Source organism: Amphimedon queenslandica, unplaced genomic scaffold (assembly GCF_000090795.2).
Source record: "Amphimedon queenslandica unplaced genomic scaffold, v1.1 AMPQUscaffold_13330, whole genome shotgun sequence".
NCBI lineage: Eukaryota > Metazoa > Porifera > Demospongiae > Haplosclerida > Niphatidae > Amphimedon > Amphimedon queenslandica.
In genome coordinates this window covers 91,537-110,534 of record NW_003546434.1, presented here as the reverse complement: position 1 = coordinate 110,534, position 18,998 = coordinate 91,537, and the positions used below count along the sequence as shown (strand labels likewise).

The following is an 18,998-nucleotide window of genomic DNA, read 5'->3' as shown; positions in this document are numbered from 1 at the left end:
AATAGTGACCATTAGTTTATGGTATAGAACTCAGTGTAGGCATGAATGAATCCTAATATTGTCTTTACACATTACGCTACATGTACATGTACATACATGTATGGCTGCGCTATACATGTACATGTAATAGTGTGTGAACTTGAATCCTTACTTATGAATGAAACGCTATCATACATGTACATGTTACATAGCCTCTCTTAATGGACACTCTCTATAGCGTACACCTCCATTTAACGGACAGCACCTAGTGTACCAATTACATTCCTTACTGTATAAAATAACCTCCATATAAAGGACACCTTTTAAATCCACGAGTATATTTAGTCAAGAATTTGAATCTCTTTCTTGTTCAAAACTCTAACATAATAATTGTCACATTGTTTTACATGTATATAGAAAGAATGTGTGTACATGTACATGTATTTATGTGTTTTTAGAGTTACATGTATACTAGGGGATGTTTTATTTATTGATGAATTTGGCTGTGTAGTCTTTATCATGACACACCTTGGTCTTTTATCTCTTTCACTCCTGATAATTATTATAACTGTTTACTACGTGAAAGGGATATTACCCCCCCCCTCTCTCTCTCTCTCTCTCTCTCTCTCTTCCTCTCTCTCTCTCTCTCTTCCTCTCTCTCTCTCTCTTCCTCTCTCTCTCTCCCTCCCTCTCTCTCTTTTCAGAGTATTTGTGTGATAAAGATGGTTGCTCTGTTGTTTGTTCCTCATGGTCGTTGCTACGGAAACACAAGTCAGAGGATCACAAACCATCAGAAGGTAAGAAAAATAACTAAAGAGTTAGTCACTGACATTTTCTCTCTCTCATTTCCCCTCCATTTCTTTTTCTCTCTCATTTCTTTCTTTTTATGTTCACTTTCATCATCTTCAATTCATCATCATCATCATTATTGTTATTATTACCATTATTATTATTATTACCATTATTATTATTATTATTATTACCATCATTATTATTGTTGTTATTATTATTTTTGTTATTACTCTATCATTATCATTATTATTATTATTATTATTATTATTATTATTATTATTATTATTATTATTATTATTATTATTATTGTTATGAGTTAGCCTGTACAATATGTGGTTTAGTCCCTGCTACATCAAAGGTGAATAGTTGTAAATGAATGCTCCATCTTGTGGCTTCTGTTTTATTAAACTGTCTCGTGTTGTTCCGCCATTGATTCCTTATGACTCCACAGACACTTGATATCATGTACAGTACATGTGCTACTCGGTCACTGTCACGTACATCCATGTATACACATGATGTACTTATACAGTATAGTCTCTCTTAATGGACACTCTCTATAGCGTACACCTCCATTTAACGGACAGCACCTAGTGTACCAATTACATTCCTTACTGTATAAAATAACCTCCACATAAAGGACACCTCTGTATAACAGAGACACTTTCTGCTCCATAAATGTTCATGATATGTACACTATTGTTCTTACTCCACTGGAACAAAATCTTAGTGTTTGTTGTGAACGAATAGCAATAGTATTACATAATTCAAGTACGTGATGTATCAGTACATGTGAGTAGTCTTTACATAAAAGTATACCAGCTGTTCCTTATGTACATGTACAATGTACATATATTTGTAGATGTTCTTTTTTCATTGAAGTGCAATTCTTATGAACTAGTATATTTTGTTTTTTTTAACCAAAAGTCAGAATTTTCATTGCATGATTTAGTTTGTTATTGTTACTGAAATGTTTGCTTTTATGACAATTAATGGACTATAATGACTTATTTATTTGTTGGTTCTATTACAATTTTTGATGCATGCTCTCATGCTGTTATACTTTATGGATGTAGTATTAGTAGCAAGTTATTTTGTAGAAAGTTTGAGCTGGTTTTGATTAAAAATATATAACTGAACTCTTTTGTTTCCTGTTCACGATTATGAATTAATGTACATGTGATATCACATCCATAATCTAATATAACAGTATATCCACTTTTAACGGACACTCTCTATAGCGTACACCTCCATTTAACGGACAGCACCTAGTGTACCAATTACATTCCTTACTGTATAGAATAACCTCCACATAAAGGACACCTCTGTATAATAGAGACACTTTCTTGACCATAAGTGTCCATTATATAGAGGCACCACTGCATTGAGTCTGTTGTTTTATTCATCTAATTAGTGTTTTGATTAATAATTAGTTATTGTAATTAATTGGTAATTATTTTAAAACTGGACTTGTGGGTGGGCTGTGTTTATTTAAAAATAATTATTTATAATTAATCTTATTAGAACAATTAAACTTTTCAGACACCCACTACCTGTTTATTCAAAGGTTTTGGCATATTAGGAAGTAAAGGATAATGTATTTCTAGACTGGACCTGCACACGTACACATGTACTATGTCTGATATTTCGTCTCTTGTACAGCTGCTTTTTATGTAGAGGTAATTTAGGAATGTAATTGGTACACTAGGTGCTGTCCGTTAAATGGAGGTGTACGCTATAGTAGGCATTTCAAGGATAGTTGCATGTGTTATGATACTGGAAGATATAAACTTTGCAAAAGAAGTAGTCTATAGCTTATAATAATGGACACTCTCTATAGCATACACCTCCATTTAACGGACAGCACCTAGTGTACCAATTACATTCCTTACTGTATCAAAATAACCTCCACATAAAGGACACCTCTGTATAACAGAGACACTTTCTTATCCACAAGTATTAGCCTCCATTACGTAATACTCTTTACTCTTATCCACTTATCTCAAGAATCCTTTCCTCGTACATGTACATGTACGCACAAAAACTTGTTTAACCAGTAACGCCCACTCGCCTAATTAGATCACCACTAGGTACAGTAACTGTGACTCATGGTGTATTCCTATCGGCATTGTTTACAGTTCACTGTATAATGGACACTACAGGTATATACTATATAGTTCAGTGTTTCACTTTACGTTATCATCCTAAGCATTCTCTTCTGAAAACAATCACTAGCTACTACCACAGAAACCACAGCAGTACCTCACTCTCTATCTCTCCACCTCCCTCTCTCTCTTTGTTGTGGCGGCTTTGTTTATGGTTCTTCTAGGGGTTGTTTTGGCCTGCAGTCCAGTATGATCTCATTGGCTTAAGCCTCTTAACAATTACCTGCGAAACCATGTACATGTATACATGTACATGTACGCCATAGTAGTTCATGGTATTCTATCGCCTCCTATTCACATGTACATGTACATGTACATGTATATTATTATACACTTGTATATGTTACGTAATACATGTACATGTACATGTATATATGAACGTTTAAAAGGTTATATGTCTTTAATAGCCAATAATGCATGTACATGTACAATTTGTATGTGCATAAGTGTAGCATTGAATTTTATATTTTTTATTAAACAGTGGTGCCTCTATATAATGGACACTTATGGAGCAGAAAGTGTCTCTGTTATACAGAGGTGTCCTTTATGTGGAGGTTATTTTATACAGTAAGGAATGTAATTGGTACACTAGGTGCTGTCCGTTAAATGGAGGTGTACGCTATAGAGAGTGTCCATTAAGAGAGACTATACTGTACATGTACATATACTTGACTTGTCTAGTGTACTTTTACTATAAAAGCAGATTTGCTTATTAAGTCAATGATAATAATGCATTGTGCACGTGCGCACACACACATACAAATGTCCATTCACATGCTACATGTATAATGTATCTCTACTCTACATGATGCATATACCTTTTATAGTAGTGTTATTGACCCCCTCTCTCTCCCTTTCTCTCTGTGAGACTTTGTAGTTCACTTGTACATTAGATTATCCTTAGTCTAATAATGCAGGCAATATACATGTAGCTTGATCAGTAATGCTATTATGAGATTTGTGTGTTATAATTGAACTAATTACTTTAGTACAAATAAACAGGTAATGTCTTTAAAGGTGCTATATAAGGACTTATTATTTTTAAAGTCTAGTGTTAACTTTAGTTTAATTATTGAGTTATATCATTCATTGTTGCAATTCTGCATGTACATGTACTTGTTTTATTATGATCTGTAATACAGTTCTTTTTTATATTATAAAAATGGAGATTTTATTCCTTGTCAAAGTCCCTGTACTATAATTAGTAACGCGGTAGCGTTACTAAGTAGGATTCACCCCTAAACAAAATGGCTGTCACAACTTTTGCAGCCTTAGTACATGGACTTGTGTTCAATTTTTGAACAACTTTAAAAATTTATAAAACATTCAAACTTGATCACAATCAGCTCTAGTTTTCTACACAATACAAGAACATGTATATGTATCAGATAAAATTATAAAAATGGAGGATTCTCTCCTAGTGATTTTTGTCACAATACCCTGTACTATAGTACAGTGTTTTTGGCCCAATTTTTGAGCAACTTGACAATCCACTGACAAGATGCTCCATGAGCAGCACTATGCCAAAACCCAGTGGGAAGCCCTGTACAAACGTCCCTTCTTATGAAGATATTAGTTCTCATTATAAAGATTATGAAAGTGTCCCAGCTAGGCTAGCTTTACATTTATCTCAGAATCTCCACATTAATTAATAATTAATGATACCAAGAGTAAATAATACCTACAGAGAGTATCCAATGGGCCCCATCTCGGCTGCTGCAAGTGTGTGGATTTCTAGGAAGTCACGTTCAGGATACTTCTGTATATTATGAATGATAAATGTTGTTATAACAACACATCTGTATACATTGATTGAAAACTACTGAAGTATGCGGAACGTGACTTCCTAGAAATCCACACAGGCACACACATGTCACATGCAGCAGGCCTCAATAGGGCCATTGGATACTCTCTTTAGGTATTATTTACTCTTGATAATGCTGATAGTATTTGTTTGCTTGTATGTTGTACATGTATGATCCTGTGTATCTTTTGGGATCATGTTTTCTGGGTATTTCCAATCCTCTAGTAGTATTATCTATTATTTACTATTCCTTTGTACTACATCAATTTCACTATAATCTTTCTGTTGTCGTGATCTGCCCACATATACTAATTGGACTCAACATTGACAATAGCTCGGCTGTAGTAAACAGCTCCTAATCATTTCTATCTGATGAGTTGTTCTATTGTTACACGTACAGTATAGCCTCTCTTAATGGACACTCTCTATAGCATACACCTCCATTTAATGGACAGCACCTAGTGTACCAATTACATTCCTTACTGTATAAAATAGCCTCCACATAAAGGACACCTCTGTATAACAGAGACACTTTGTTAGCCACAAGTGTCCATTATATAGAGGCTACACTGTACATGTACATTTGAATTATTTTATGATGATATAATGTCACATTGTGTGCGTGTGTCTGTATTGTCAGTGAACCATTGGCTGATGAACAATGTCAACTAACTAATGATTAATTAGGTTAGATCTGATCATGGTTGTGTTACCAAGAGCGAGTTCATTGTAAGTGGCAGAATTGTGCAACTTTATAAAGTACATTCTTTGGCCATTGCTAGTAGGTATATATACATGTTACATTCTCTCATTCCACTTTACAATACAACTCACTGCTGCTCTTGCTAATGGTGTATCAAGTTACTGTCTGTGTTGCATAACATGCTGAACTAAGCAATATTATTACTATGATATGAGCCATTTCTCTGTAATTATCACAGTGTAGCCTCTATATAATGGACACTTATGGACAAGAAAGTGTCTCTGTTATACAGAGGTGTCCTTTATGTGGAGTTTATTTTATACAGTAAGGAACGTCTGTTAAATTTTGTGTCAATTTTTATTGTGTCAGAATTTTGTGCCTTTTAAATTTAAGAATACATATAGCATAAATTTTATATTGTAGTAAGTTTATGTACATGTACATGTATTTTGAGATGCTATTCTCGTTATGGAAATGTGCATACCACGAAGATTACTGAGCCTATATACAGCAGTGGAGGATTTAATGGGATAATGACTCAGTAAATGATGCTATTTTGATTAATACTCTATTGTACATTACAAACGATTGGAATCTTAATGATCATTAATAGTAAGATACATTACATACGTGTACATGTGTAATATAGTCCATATGTTGCTAGTATGTTGATGTACATGTACATGTGTGTGTGTGTATTTTTGGGTGTTTTGTGAGTCGTTGAAGGAATTCAAATGGAATTGATAGTAGCACCTGTTCCTTTAATGAGCCATTACAATAAACACTAGAAAACTAACTCTCAGTCACTCATACATACACTGTATCAGTAATGGGGTTTATGTGTACAGTGTAGCCTCTCTTAATGGACACTCTCTATAGCGTACACCTCCATTTAACAGACAGCACCTAGTGTACCAATTACATTCCTTACTGTATAGAATAACCTCCACATAAAAGACACCTCTGTATAACAGAGACACTTTCTGCTCCATAAGTGTCCATTATATACACATGTAAAGGCTGTACTAATGTACACATATTAAGGAACCAGCTAATCCATTTTGCTACACACTAATACATTGTACACTGCACTTATTCATTGCAGGATTTGTGTACTAACACGTACATATACAACTCCAATTATTTGTCAATTATAGTAAGTGTATGTACCCGTACATGTGTATAGTTTTAGGGTATAAACTACACTCAGTAGCTTATTAATAATGTTCAATTACTAATTGTTCATTTATTGTTTGAATCTATCTCTTACTATTTGTACAGTGTAGCCTCTTTATTAGGGACACCATTGGGCCCACACTACCTGTCCTTAATACATGTACAGTGTAGCCTCTTTATTAAGGACACCATTGGGCCCACACTACCTGTCCTTAATACATGTACAGTGTAGCCTCTTTATTAAGGACACCATTGGGCCCACACTACCTGTCCTTAATGCATGTACAGTGTAGCCTCTTTATTAAGGACACCATTGGGCCCACACTACCTGTCCTTAATGCATGTACAGTGTAGCCTCTTTATTAAGGACACCATTGGGCCCACACTACCTGTCCTTAATGCATGTACAGTGTAGCCTCTTTATTAAGGACACCATTGGGCCCACACTACCTGTCCTTAATGCATGTACAGTGTAGCCTCTTTATTAAGGACACCATTGGGCCCACACTACCTGTCCTTGATACAGAGGTGTCCTCATTTCAGAGGTGCTTTTGTATAGGATTGTACCAATTGGAATATCCTTATTATAGAGGTGTCCTGATTATAATGGCTGCACTATCATTATACATGTAGTCTCCTACCACTTGTATTGTTTTTAGGAATTCACACACACACATACACACATTTATGTATATGTAACTACGTGTAGTGTACATATACTTGTACTTGGTTGTATTTATTGCTTAATGGCTTGTCTAAAAGTGTAAACATGTTCTTATCACATTCCAGTGATGCTTCTGGTAATGATTGTTTAGACTTAGCCAGTCACCTAATTACCTTTGTACATGTACATGTACGTTTTGTTTCAGGATTATTCTATAATAGGTAATAATCTTTTCTCTCTATCTCTTTTGTTAACATGTACAGTATAGCCTCTCTTAATGGACACTCTATAGCGTACACCTCCATTTAACGGACAGCACCTAGTGTACCAATTACATTCCTTACTGTATAAAATAACCTCCACATAAAGGACACCTCTGTATAACAGAGACACTTTAGAGGCTACACTATTTTGTGATAAAATGAGTTGTGCCAATTGCCTGCCCAACAACAAGCCAACAATGATAAAGAAATCACACCTTACCACTAATTCATGAGTGTTACTGTACATATTGACTTAAATGTACTGTACACGTCTTAATTTTCAAGGTGTATAGATTTCCTAATTTTCGTGCTCACCTTAATTCCACGAAATTTAAACCACCTCTAATGCCATTCTATTGTATGTAGACTATGGCCAGAACACGAAAATTAGCTCACACGAATATTAACTTTTGAGCAAATTTCATTGAAAAAACTTTGAAAATTTGAACATTCACAGTACATTGTACACATCCATATTCACATGTGTCCATTCACATTATGTACTACGTGTTACATTGTTTCTTTATGTATACATTCAGAGTACATGATACTTAAAGAGAGTATCCAACTGCCCTATAGCAGACTGATGCATGCGGGCGTATTTGCTCAAAGTCACAATTTGTATACTCCAGTATACTTTGTCAATGAATATAATTATCCTGTAGACAGTTGAGTTGCGATTGTGGCGAGTTGGCAAGTGCTAGTGGTACAAACTCGTGGATACTAGCAGGGCTGTCTTTGTAGTTCATCTTTCCAGTCTTCTTTAAGCTTGCCAAGTTTTTAAAGCTGAGGGCTAGAAAATGTTGCCACATGCTTGACCACTTTAAGTATTATATACTCTTGATAATATGTGCATGTTATAATGCAGCTCTCCCTATGCTGTTAAACACCTCTTGAATTTCTCAGTAATAATCCTCTTCCTGAAAGCTTAGCTCCACTATTGCTTCTTTCTACTTATACTTAAAAACTTGTCAAACTTCTTTACTAATCGCATTCCAAGCCTCTTCCTCTTTCATTTTGTTTATTTTCTAATGCCATCAGGTCCAACAATCTTTTCCTTCACACTAATGACACTCATTATGAGTCTATGGTTAACATGAACTGAGACTTTGACTGGTTTCAGCACTATACAACCGCCACAGTGTTTGCATTGGGTTTAAGTAATAGTAAAACCACTCACTCTATGTCTTTAATTTTAGTGGCTTTTATTGGCTCACTGTGTGTGTGCTTGTGTATGCCTTCTTTCTCTCTTTCCTTCACATTTTAAAGTTTCCCTCATTATAATTATAAAACTAATTATTATTATGATTTTTATTAATTTGATATCTCTCTCTCTCCCCCTCCCCCTCTCTCTAGCAATTACATAAGCACATTGAATCTCACAGCATCACTTCAAAAGAGCTCTTCCAGTGCCCATACACTGATTGCTCCAGAGCATATACCACAGTAAGACTTAGTCATTTACCATTATGAACTAGTATAGCCTCTTTATTAAGGACACCATTGGGCCCACACTACCCGTCCTTAATACATGTACAGTGTAGCCTCTTTATTAAGGACACCATTGGGCCCACACTACCCGTCCTTAATACATGTACAGTGTAGCCTCTTTATTAAGGACACCATTGGGCCCACACTACCCGTCCTTAATACATGTACAGTGTAGCCTCTTTATTAAGGACACCATTGGGCCCACACTACCTGTCCTTAATACATGTACAGTGTAGCCTCTTTATTAAAGGCACCATTGGGCCCACACTACCTGTCCTTAATACATGTACAGTGTAGCCTCTTTATTAAGGACACCAATGAGCCCACACTACCTGCCCTTAATACAGAAGTTTGTACCAATTATTGTCCTCATTATAAAGGTGTCCCTAATATAGAGTTTACAGTATAGTCTCTCTTAATGGACACTCTTTATAGCGTACACCTCCATTTAACGGACAGCACCTAGTGTACCAATTACATTCCTTACTGTATAAAATAACCTCCACATAAAGGACACCTCTGTATAACAGAGGTTACACTCTAATCGCTAATCATTAAAGCTAATACCTGCCTCATTATAATGTTGTGACTGTTAGTAACACACCTTTATTAAAAAATAATCCCAATACTGCTCCACCTGGGGCAGTAATACATCATGCACATACAAACCCGTGAACTTTACATATATGTACATGCATATACATGTATGGCACCTTTTAACGTCTTGAAATGCGAAGCATGTAACTTGAAACTACGCGTAGGAGAACGATCCTTTCCCTGAATGGAGCGATGTGAAGACCTTCAGGGACGCCTTCACTTTGCACAAACATACACATACATGTACATGTATACGTGATGTACATGTATTTGCATGTATACATGTATAGTGCAGCCTTATACATGTAAGGCATATTTGAGTCATTGATATACATGAAACTATAACAGCACTCCAATGGCTTAGTGTACATTTCCGGCAGTGTACATGCACATGTATTGTATTACATGTACATATTAATTCGTGTATAACTGCACCTAATGCATCCACATATAATTGTAATACTTAGAGTGCATGTACTGACATGTATAAGTTCATGTAGTGTCATGTGAAGTCTTAGAGTGCTGACTGGTATTGCCAAGGATTGCTTTAGAAGTTTTATGGGTAGTTAGAAAACATGTCATTGGATATGTTGTTATTTTTAAATTCTTTCCCTTATGCTTCTCTCAGCCTTCGTACATTCTTCTATGTCTCGTGACTAGGAAAGTCGTCATGTTAAGGGCTTCTGTTTCTGTCTCCCCCCTCTCTCCCTCTCTCTCTCTCTTCCTCTCTCTCTCTCCCTCTCTCTCTCCCACTCTCAATGGCCACAGGCCTGATTGGAATTAGTTTTTAATGAGGTTGTTTTTGTGGTGTTTTGCTTGACTGGGTTGCTTTTAATTACTTCGTTATTATTTTTAATTGTGCTCTGATTTATTTTAATTATTGGTTTATTGTGTAATGCGGCGTTTGTACATATTACTACTAATGGAACTAATTGGAGTTCATTCACCAGTAAAACAGAGAGAGAGGGAGGGAGAGAGAGAGTGAGAGCGAGAGCAGTATAGGACCCCATTTGGAGATAATAATAAATTCTATAGTCCAAACAACTGCCATTGAACTTGCCCTGAGGCGCTACAACTTGGTAAAGGTATAGACAACACACTCTGTTAGTGGTCCTTTTGAGTTCTTGGCTTGATGTGTAGTGCCGTCCATTAGCCTCAATTGTATAGTAAATAAAATAAACCAATAGAATTATTTTATAAATGAAATATGAGAAGCCGTAATGTACTTTGCAGCATTTGCTTGCTTGCTTGCGTAATACATTATAGTGTTACTAGCTTCAAAAGTCATTGTATTGTACATGTACATGTAGTTTAGTCTGTGAAATAAAGTTACCTAAAGTGTCTTGAGCTACATGTGCGTGTATGCAGTGTAGCCTCTATATAATGGACACTTATGGAGCAGGAAGTGTCTCTGTTATACAGAGGTGTCCTTTATGTGGAGGTTATTTTATACAGTAAGGAATGTAATTGTACACTAGGTGCTGTCCGTTAAATGGAGGTGTACACTATGCTGTGTAATGCTTTGGTGAACTAAATTGAATTTGGTCACAAGCTAATTATACTCTAAACCTTAATGCTTATTATGATTATTATTATTATTATTGTTATTATTATTGTTGTTGTTTTAATAATTATATTATATAATATTTTCTCTCCCCCCTCTTCCTTTCTTTTTCCCTTTACCATAATCTTTCTCCTTCCTTCTCTTTTCCCTCCATTTCCTCTCTCTACCTACAACTCCTCTCTCTCCCTCTCTCTCTCTCCTTTAGAAATTCAACCTACAGCAACACGTATCTTCATTCCACGAGAATCTAAAGCCTTTTGCCTGCAGGCAGTCTGGCTGCAGTGCCGAGTTTGCCCATAAAGTAACATCTTCTAATTACCAAGTATTTTATTGTTTCCCTCAAACGATCCCTAATCCTCTGTTTAGCCAACACTTCACAAAGAGCTAATCCAGTTATAGGTCAACTGAAGAGATGCATGAGTTTAATTACACACACTGCTATCAGCCACACATTCTTCACCTATTGTGCATATTGTGCATATTATGTAGCTCTCAGATATACATGTATATCTATGATATTATCCAATGCACACCGGATGAAGTGGAGCATTCTCATTGTTCACATACTTGCCTACTGAGGCTAGTAATGTATGTCACATATTGCAAGTGTTGGTTTACTTCTTTGCCCAAAAAGGGACAAAGGCCAGTGTGTGGATTGTATATATACATATACTTGTGTGTAGATCCTGTTGCAGCATATTTGAAGCTTAAGGAGTGGCTCATCTTTATGAATAAAACCTTACAAGTAGATGTGTATATACATTTGTCATAATTATAGGTATTGCATACTGTGCAATTTCAGTGCATGCTACATATGTGTATATACATAGTCTCTCTTAATGGACACTCTCTATAGTGTACACCTCCATTTAACGGACAGCACCTAGTGTACCAATTACATTCCTTACTGTATAAAATAACCTCCACATAAAGGACACCTCTGTATAACAGAGACACTTTTTTAGCCACAAGTGTCCGTTATATAGAGGCTACACTGCATACACTAAAAGCTTGCAAATAAAGCATATAAATGTCATACAAGATGAAATATCTCCTTTATTAAGTGCTCATTGTCAGCACTGATATAAGATGTCTAATAATGGAGTGCGTGACAGATGCACATTTTGATGAGAAGGGCATGAAATTACTATTAATTACCAGGTATTCACCAGTTGGGTGGCATTATTCTTTTCCTACTTTGCCTGTCTGTTTACACGTAATATGTTTTCCTTCTGTTGATGTTCTTTTAATAAGCTAATAATTACTAATATCAACTAATATTCAATGATTCGTCACTCTATATGGTCTCTTGATTATTATTCATCTTGTTTTTGTCCCAAGTTGGTCCTGGAGAGCTATGCAGTGGATTAAGTTATGTCCTACCTCGGAGGGAATTCTTACTAGTCATGGCCTTTTGTTTCATACCAATAAGGAGTGGGTGTGTGTATGTGTGTAAATGTTGCATGTGCCAGTTCATGCAGACTTTGCATGGTAATCTTACTAAGCGACAGGACTGATAATAGATGCCATGATAGTCCTGTGACGCTGTTTATAAGGTTTCTACACAAGGGGACATGTAGTAGGTGTATTTATGATTTACTCATTAGAATGATATGGAGAGCCTTGGTCCTTCTTTGCAGTAGAGTTGTTTCCTGTGTGTAGTAACAGTCCTTCTAGGTCTAGCTTGTGTTTGCCTTTAAGAGAAAGTTCGATTAAGTGACGAGAAAGTGTAGGATGGGTATTTCACACTAGCCTATTATTGCACTTGTGTCATATTGACAAGTTTAATTATTGCATCCTGTTATTTTAACATTCTCTCTCTCTCTCTCTCTCTCTCTTTATTGATTCTAGAATTCTTTGACGCGTCATTTGATTAAAGTGCACGGTAGAAAACTAACAGAATCTCTTACTGCCATTGATGTAAGTAAAAAGTACTGTGTTGTTCTTTACTATTATAGGCCATACAAGCATTACTGATAGCATCACTGAATCAAGAGAAATGCTTACTAGAGCCTTCGCCCACAAGGAGCCATAGTAATGCTAACTGTGGCTGTGTGTGTTCATGCTTGCAAGAAGATAGATATTAATTAGACACTTTTAAGTGAAGTATTAAAAATGCTTTCAAAACACTGGCCAGCCTGAAGTTGCATAGCTGATGGTTCTGCTCTGCTTAGAAGTGTCTTTTTATTGATGGATGATGAGTTTGTGTTGCATTTGATAAAGAATGGAGATTGAAAGGCAGTCATTGATCAAATAATTTAGTGACATTTTTGTTTAATTTTTTGCAAAATGGTGGCTATATTAATGTCCATTCATTTAAGGATTTTTTACCACTAAGGTAACCAAATCCACATTGACATATTTACGTCCATTAACTTTAACGAAATTATAGGCCAAAGGCTAATATATTTTAAAATTTATGGATGGTATTTATTATTAATGGATTTACAGTAGTTTATTCCTCTTATTGATGGGCCAACAATTGGTCTTGCCTATTGCATTAGGGGACATGCAGTTATATCTAATTGAACTTAATTTAGGAAAAGAAATCAGTCAAGTCCATTCCATGCCATTTATTGTGTCAGACCACTTGATGCTTGCATGCTTTTATGTACACAACACAGTGCAGATGGTACTTATACACTTGTATTTTTTCCTACTTCAACTCTAAATACTATCTTATGTGAATAGATTCATGATTCATGCAAGCCTTAGTAGCATTATTGGAGCAGTGTTCACATAGTTTTGCATCATGTGGTTCGCATTCATGACATTTAGTAATTAAGTAGTTTACACTTGATTGGTATAGTCAGCACTTTCAGCATGGACTACATAGCATGCAAATATACTGCAGTATCTTAATACTGTTTCTGTATCCTGTGTTTTTTATATTATTATATTAGTGTTAACTCACTCATGTTTTTGAATGTTGTGAAAGATAATGCATCAAAAATTGAAATTCTGAAGACATTACTGAAATTTTGCCAAAAAAATTGCTTTAAAATTTGACCAAAACTTCAGTACTATAGGTATTTTGTCAAAATTGAAAAGGAGACAATTCTCAATTTTTATATTTTTTTGAATGCATATACAAGTTTTTATGTTGTGTAGAAAGTTTGAGCTGATTCCGATCAAGTTTTGGAATTTTTAATTACATTTTTTTGATACTTATATCCAGAAAGCCTTTGAGTTGATTAAAATCAAAATTTAAAATCTTTTAAACTTGCTTGTTATATTGTTTTTTGCCACCTTGTTAACACCTTGTAGTGTGACTGTAAGTGTGAACAAGAACAGGAAGTGGGAACAATTTTGCTAAAAATAGGTATCAGTCTCTTAACTTGAAAAAGCACCGGTCTATTGCTGCATAGCAGTCCCTGCTGTAGAGCGTGACCTCAACTTTTGCTAAGTTTATTACAGGGCCTGTCTGGCATAGTGCAATAGTTTAATTCTTGTTTTCTAATTTTCTTGTTTGATTATATAAAACTGAATTAGGGTCTTCCTGTGACATTGAATGGTACTCCTAATGTGACCGGAACAAACAAAAATAGACGGAGAAGAACCCTAAGTCAGCTGACACTGACTGAGAGGATATCAGGACATGTTAGTGCTAAAGGAGACTGGAGAAGGGGCAAGACTGAGGAGGAGGGAAAGAGGTCCCAAAGAAGCAGCGAACCCCTATCAATACACTGTCCATAATGATATTCATACTTTGTAATGATTATTACTATAAATTGAATTATTATTAATTAATAAACTGATCCTATAAATAAGCTCCAGCCTGGAGGTTGAGAGCTGTAGCTCGTTGTGGCCTTGCAAAAAGCAACTCTGAGATAAAGCAAAAGCACTTCTGAAATCTCTCCTTTTCATATACAGTAAAACTGGAAGTTCTACGCTACAATAACACCATGCCTGTAGCAATGATGCAAAAGCATTCTCCCCCTGAGCTCGAGGGAACTCCACCTGCTGCCATAGCTAACATCAATGGAGGTCTCCTTGTTGCCGGGTCTGACAGCCCAAAACTTGAGAACGGGATCGAGTCCCCAGGGTCTTCCAGCGTCAAGAGCGAGGACGGTGGCTCAGATACAGAGAGAGGGAGCAGCAAGTCCTCAAGCAGCAGCAAGAGACAGCAGAGACGCTTCAGGACCACATTCACCAGCTATCAGCTCCAGGAGCTGGAGGCAGCTTTCGCAAAGACGCATTACCCGGACGTCTTCATGAGAGAGGATTTAGCACTGAGAATAAACCTCACAGAAGCTCGTGTACAGGTATGCAGAGAGTATTATCAATAGTAATTAAGTTAAAGCACTTAATGTTTGTACTTGCCCACTACTTGAGCCACTAAGTGTAAGTGTCCAGTCCTTATCAGCTACTTAACACTACAAGGGGAGTTTGTAAACAAAGGGCTTGCTTATTACTGCAAAGAGTGTAATATGATATCCTGTTAGGCACTGCAAAACATGCACAGATACTACACTCTTCTCATTTTACCTTCCCTCTCTCTCTCTCTCTTTCTCAGGTTTGGTTTCAAAACAGAAGAGCTAAATGGCGTCGTGCTCAGAAGGCAAGCCAGCTCGCCATGGGAGACATAATGAGTGGACGGGGTGTCAGCATGATGGCAGGAGGTGGTGGAATTCCCCACATGCATGGAATGATGCCTCACAACTTTGCAGCTACTCTACCAACAAATCTTTCTCCAGGTAGCTCTGTCCTCATGACCCCAAAATCGGCTGGGACATCTCCCTCAGCTCACATGTTTCAAAATAAACCTTTCGTCCTCCATCATCCAAACCAGCTTCCCTCCTCATCGATGAGCGCTTACCCCACACCTTGGAACACTCAGAACCAGTTCGTGTTCCCCTCCCCTACTACAATGACTTTTTCTAATAATCACTCACCTCTTTCTTCCTCCTCTCCTCCTGTATGTTCTGGTGTCATGACGCCGCAATGGTGAAATATATATATATAATGTAGAGATAACACTATTTTTCGATTTTGACATTTTCATTTCGCAGCAGTCACACAAGTGTAGGCCACACTGTGACGTTCACCCATCTTTACAAGTCTTTACTTCTATTTCTGTCTTCTTTAATAAACGATACACTACACAAACACGACAGACACACAGCGAAACTTCAGGTCTACAACAGAAACCACTGACAGGACAACAATACAGGGACATGGACCACAACGCAAAGCTCAGAGCCAGACTGACACAAAGTAGCTAACACGTACCAGTATAGACAGTACATGATGGGACATTATACTGACCACCCTATATTTCATATTTATAATCACAGACTAACAGTTTTATAATTTTTTAACGTTTTTGAACTGACTCACTGCTTCATGTGAACACGCACACCTAAACAGAGATTCATTGTGTTATTTATTTTTAAAGACATCAGAAAATGATGCAGACATCATTGTGACATAATACACATGCACCTTTCTCCCCCTCTCTCTAGCTCTCTTTATAAAGTACAATTCATTCTTTTTACTATTTCTATGATCAATATATTTTATAGTTTTGTCATCACTATTTTTTGTAACTTGAAATTAATAGAACTAGTACTACTTAATAATGCGAAAATACGGCTGAACTGCAGTACATGCAAGAACATTCTAGACTTCAACTAAATCGTGGGCATATTGTAATATCTATTAAGCACTAATAGATCTTCCAATGTAAAATTAATGTCCTGGAAGTTATCACTGATGTATAGATACAGAATAATTTGCAAGCCTATGCGTGCATGATGGATCTTAATCCTAATCCACTATAGCCAAACAGCATGAAGGTTATCAGGAAATATAATATAAGTACTATCTCACATCATATCAATGTAATAAGAAAAAGGACAACAAATGTAAGCTAGTCTATTATTATACACTGTTGCTCAATTTGAGCTTGTAATTACAACAACTGCAGCCTACAGTTATCACGATCAGCGCTCATAGACTATCCAATGATGCTGTTTTTAATAACACACTTGAGGTAAGAGATCAATAAAAAGCACTTAAAGGGGCCATACGACTGCTAACCAACAACTAGCCCACCAAAGGTTAAGTTTTCCCAATCTCACTCCACTCTATCTGTCCAGTATAGGGCTGCCCTGTTCCTGTATATGTCTTCTTATTCAGGAAATTCTGTCACTAATATTTATATGAGAGCTATAAGAAGAAGACAGAGAATTTAGCCAGAGAATGAGTGCAGATTCATTTTCAATGAAAAGAATAGTGGAATTTATTGGAGGACATACACAAAATACAAAAATACCCACAAGTACTATTCTTTCATAATATGCATATCATAGCAATCAGAGATTATAGATAAACAAGATGATTGTAAAAAGAAAAAGTTGTCCTATCTCTCTCTCTCTCTCTATCCTTTACTTCCAATGATTTCAATGTCAGCTAATTACACTACCACATACATGTACCAGCATACCTTAAGCTATAATTCTCCATACATTCACATTGTCATTAACACATGATGCTTGTAAAAGGCTGAAAGCATCTTATTTGAATGTACATGTATCTATTGGTGTACAGATAATAATTTTTTATTGTATAAAATGTTACTAATGAAGTCATTGAGCTACAAGTGAAGCAGACAAGTCTTTAAGGCCTTCTTCTATCAGTTTCAAATCAGCATAGTCAGTTTTAATGATCTTTATCATTTCTGATAGTGCAGTTTGCTGCTGTGAGAGATGCTACAGGGAGAGAGAGAGAGAGAGAGGAAGAGAGAGAGAGAGAGGAAGAGAGAGAGGAAGAGAGAGAGAGAGAGAGAGAGAGAGAGAGAGAGAGAGAGAGAGAGAAGGAGATAGAAACCAATTAAAAACATGAGTATAATGCATAGTAGAAATAATGCAAGTCAGAATACTCACTGTACATCTACTCACTCACACACATTCACTCTATATCTTGTTCACTCACAACTCTGCCGGCTCATTTACTATTTACAAATTGAACTACACGTACACTCCATACACCTACTAACAACAACAGATCTCATACTAGGAAGAATGCATACAATAGTCACCCACTAATAATAATGCCACAATCATGTATATGTTGTACATGTACATTTACAACTCTTGTTTCCTACTCTCTCTGTCTCTCTGTCTCTCTCTCCCTCTCTCCCCTATCTCTTCTCTCCCTTCTCTCTCTCTTTCCTTCTCAATCTCTATTACTATCATATTCTTTTTTCTAAACTCTCTTCTCCAATAAGTCTCACACTAATATCCAGCAATTACTATAACATCATAGACCACAAACAGAGCTTCTTCCTGAGTACACACATAATTAGTCTTGTGAACTGCAGGTACTAGACACACACACATACATGTACATGTACATAATACAAATAATTAAGAACTGTCAATCTACATGTATACACTAGCAGTCACCAAACTCACATAACATTACACAATCAACACACAAAATAAGTGCATGTACAATTAACACATGTACACAATACATGTACAGTACATGAAAAGTACATGTACTGCTCATGTACAAGTATATAATAATATTTTATTTCATTTGAAGCCTCAAAAGATTGTTCTAGTTGATACATTGGGGATGGGCTAAGACCTAGAGGTGGTATAACTGTTAGCCACTAAGTGTATACACACTATCTGGTACCTGACTGTAAACAAGAGAGAAAGAGGGGGGAGAGGGATAGAGAGAGGGAGAGAGAAAGAGAGAGGGGGGAGAGGGAGAGAGAGAGAGTGAGAGAGAGAGAGAGAGAGAGAGAGAGGGAGAGAGTGAGAGAGAGAGAGATGATAAAGGAGGTAA

General features: G+C 36.3%; 3 protein-coding genes across 3 annotated transcripts in view; 2 read left to right on the top strand and 1 right to left on the bottom strand.

Moving 5' to 3' along the window:
* LOC105313285 (transcription factor IIIA-like) overlaps window positions 1-14,937 on the top strand; it is an 18,039-nt gene extending 3,102 nt beyond the window's left edge. Inside the window, exons 5-9 of the mRNA XM_019998266.1 lie at window positions 684-776; window positions 8,903-8,992; window positions 11,404-11,499; window positions 13,050-13,118; window positions 14,691-14,937. Coding sequence (XP_019853825.1) covers window positions 702-776; window positions 8,903-8,992; window positions 11,404-11,499; window positions 13,050-13,118; window positions 14,691-14,894 — 534 coding nt within the window. The 5' untranslated portion in view covers window positions 684-701 and the 3' untranslated portion in view covers window positions 14,895-14,937. The remainder of the gene's footprint in view (window positions 1-683; window positions 777-8,902; window positions 8,993-11,403; window positions 11,500-13,049; window positions 13,119-14,690) is intronic.
* Window positions 14,938-14,988: 51 nt separating this feature from the next.
* Window positions 14,989-16,767, top strand: LOC100642147 (aristaless-related homeobox protein-like). The gene is made up of 2 exons (XM_003387652.2): window positions 14,989-15,463; window positions 15,715-16,767. The coding sequence occupies exons 1-2, from the start codon at window positions 15,104-15,106 to the stop codon at window positions 16,147-16,149; spliced, it is 795 nt and encodes a 264-aa protein (XP_003387700.1). The 5' UTR covers window positions 14,989-15,103; the 3' UTR covers window positions 16,150-16,767.
* A 906-nt stretch (window positions 16,768-17,673) lies between these two features.
* LOC105313284 (nucleoporin p54-like) overlaps window positions 17,674-18,998 on the bottom strand; it is a 16,498-nt gene continuing 15,173 nt past the window's right edge. The window contains exon 8 of the mRNA XM_011406577.2: window positions 17,674-17,911. Coding sequence (XP_011404879.2) covers window positions 17,789-17,911 — 123 coding nt within the window. The 3' untranslated portion in view covers window positions 17,674-17,788. The remainder of the gene's footprint in view (window positions 17,912-18,998) is intronic.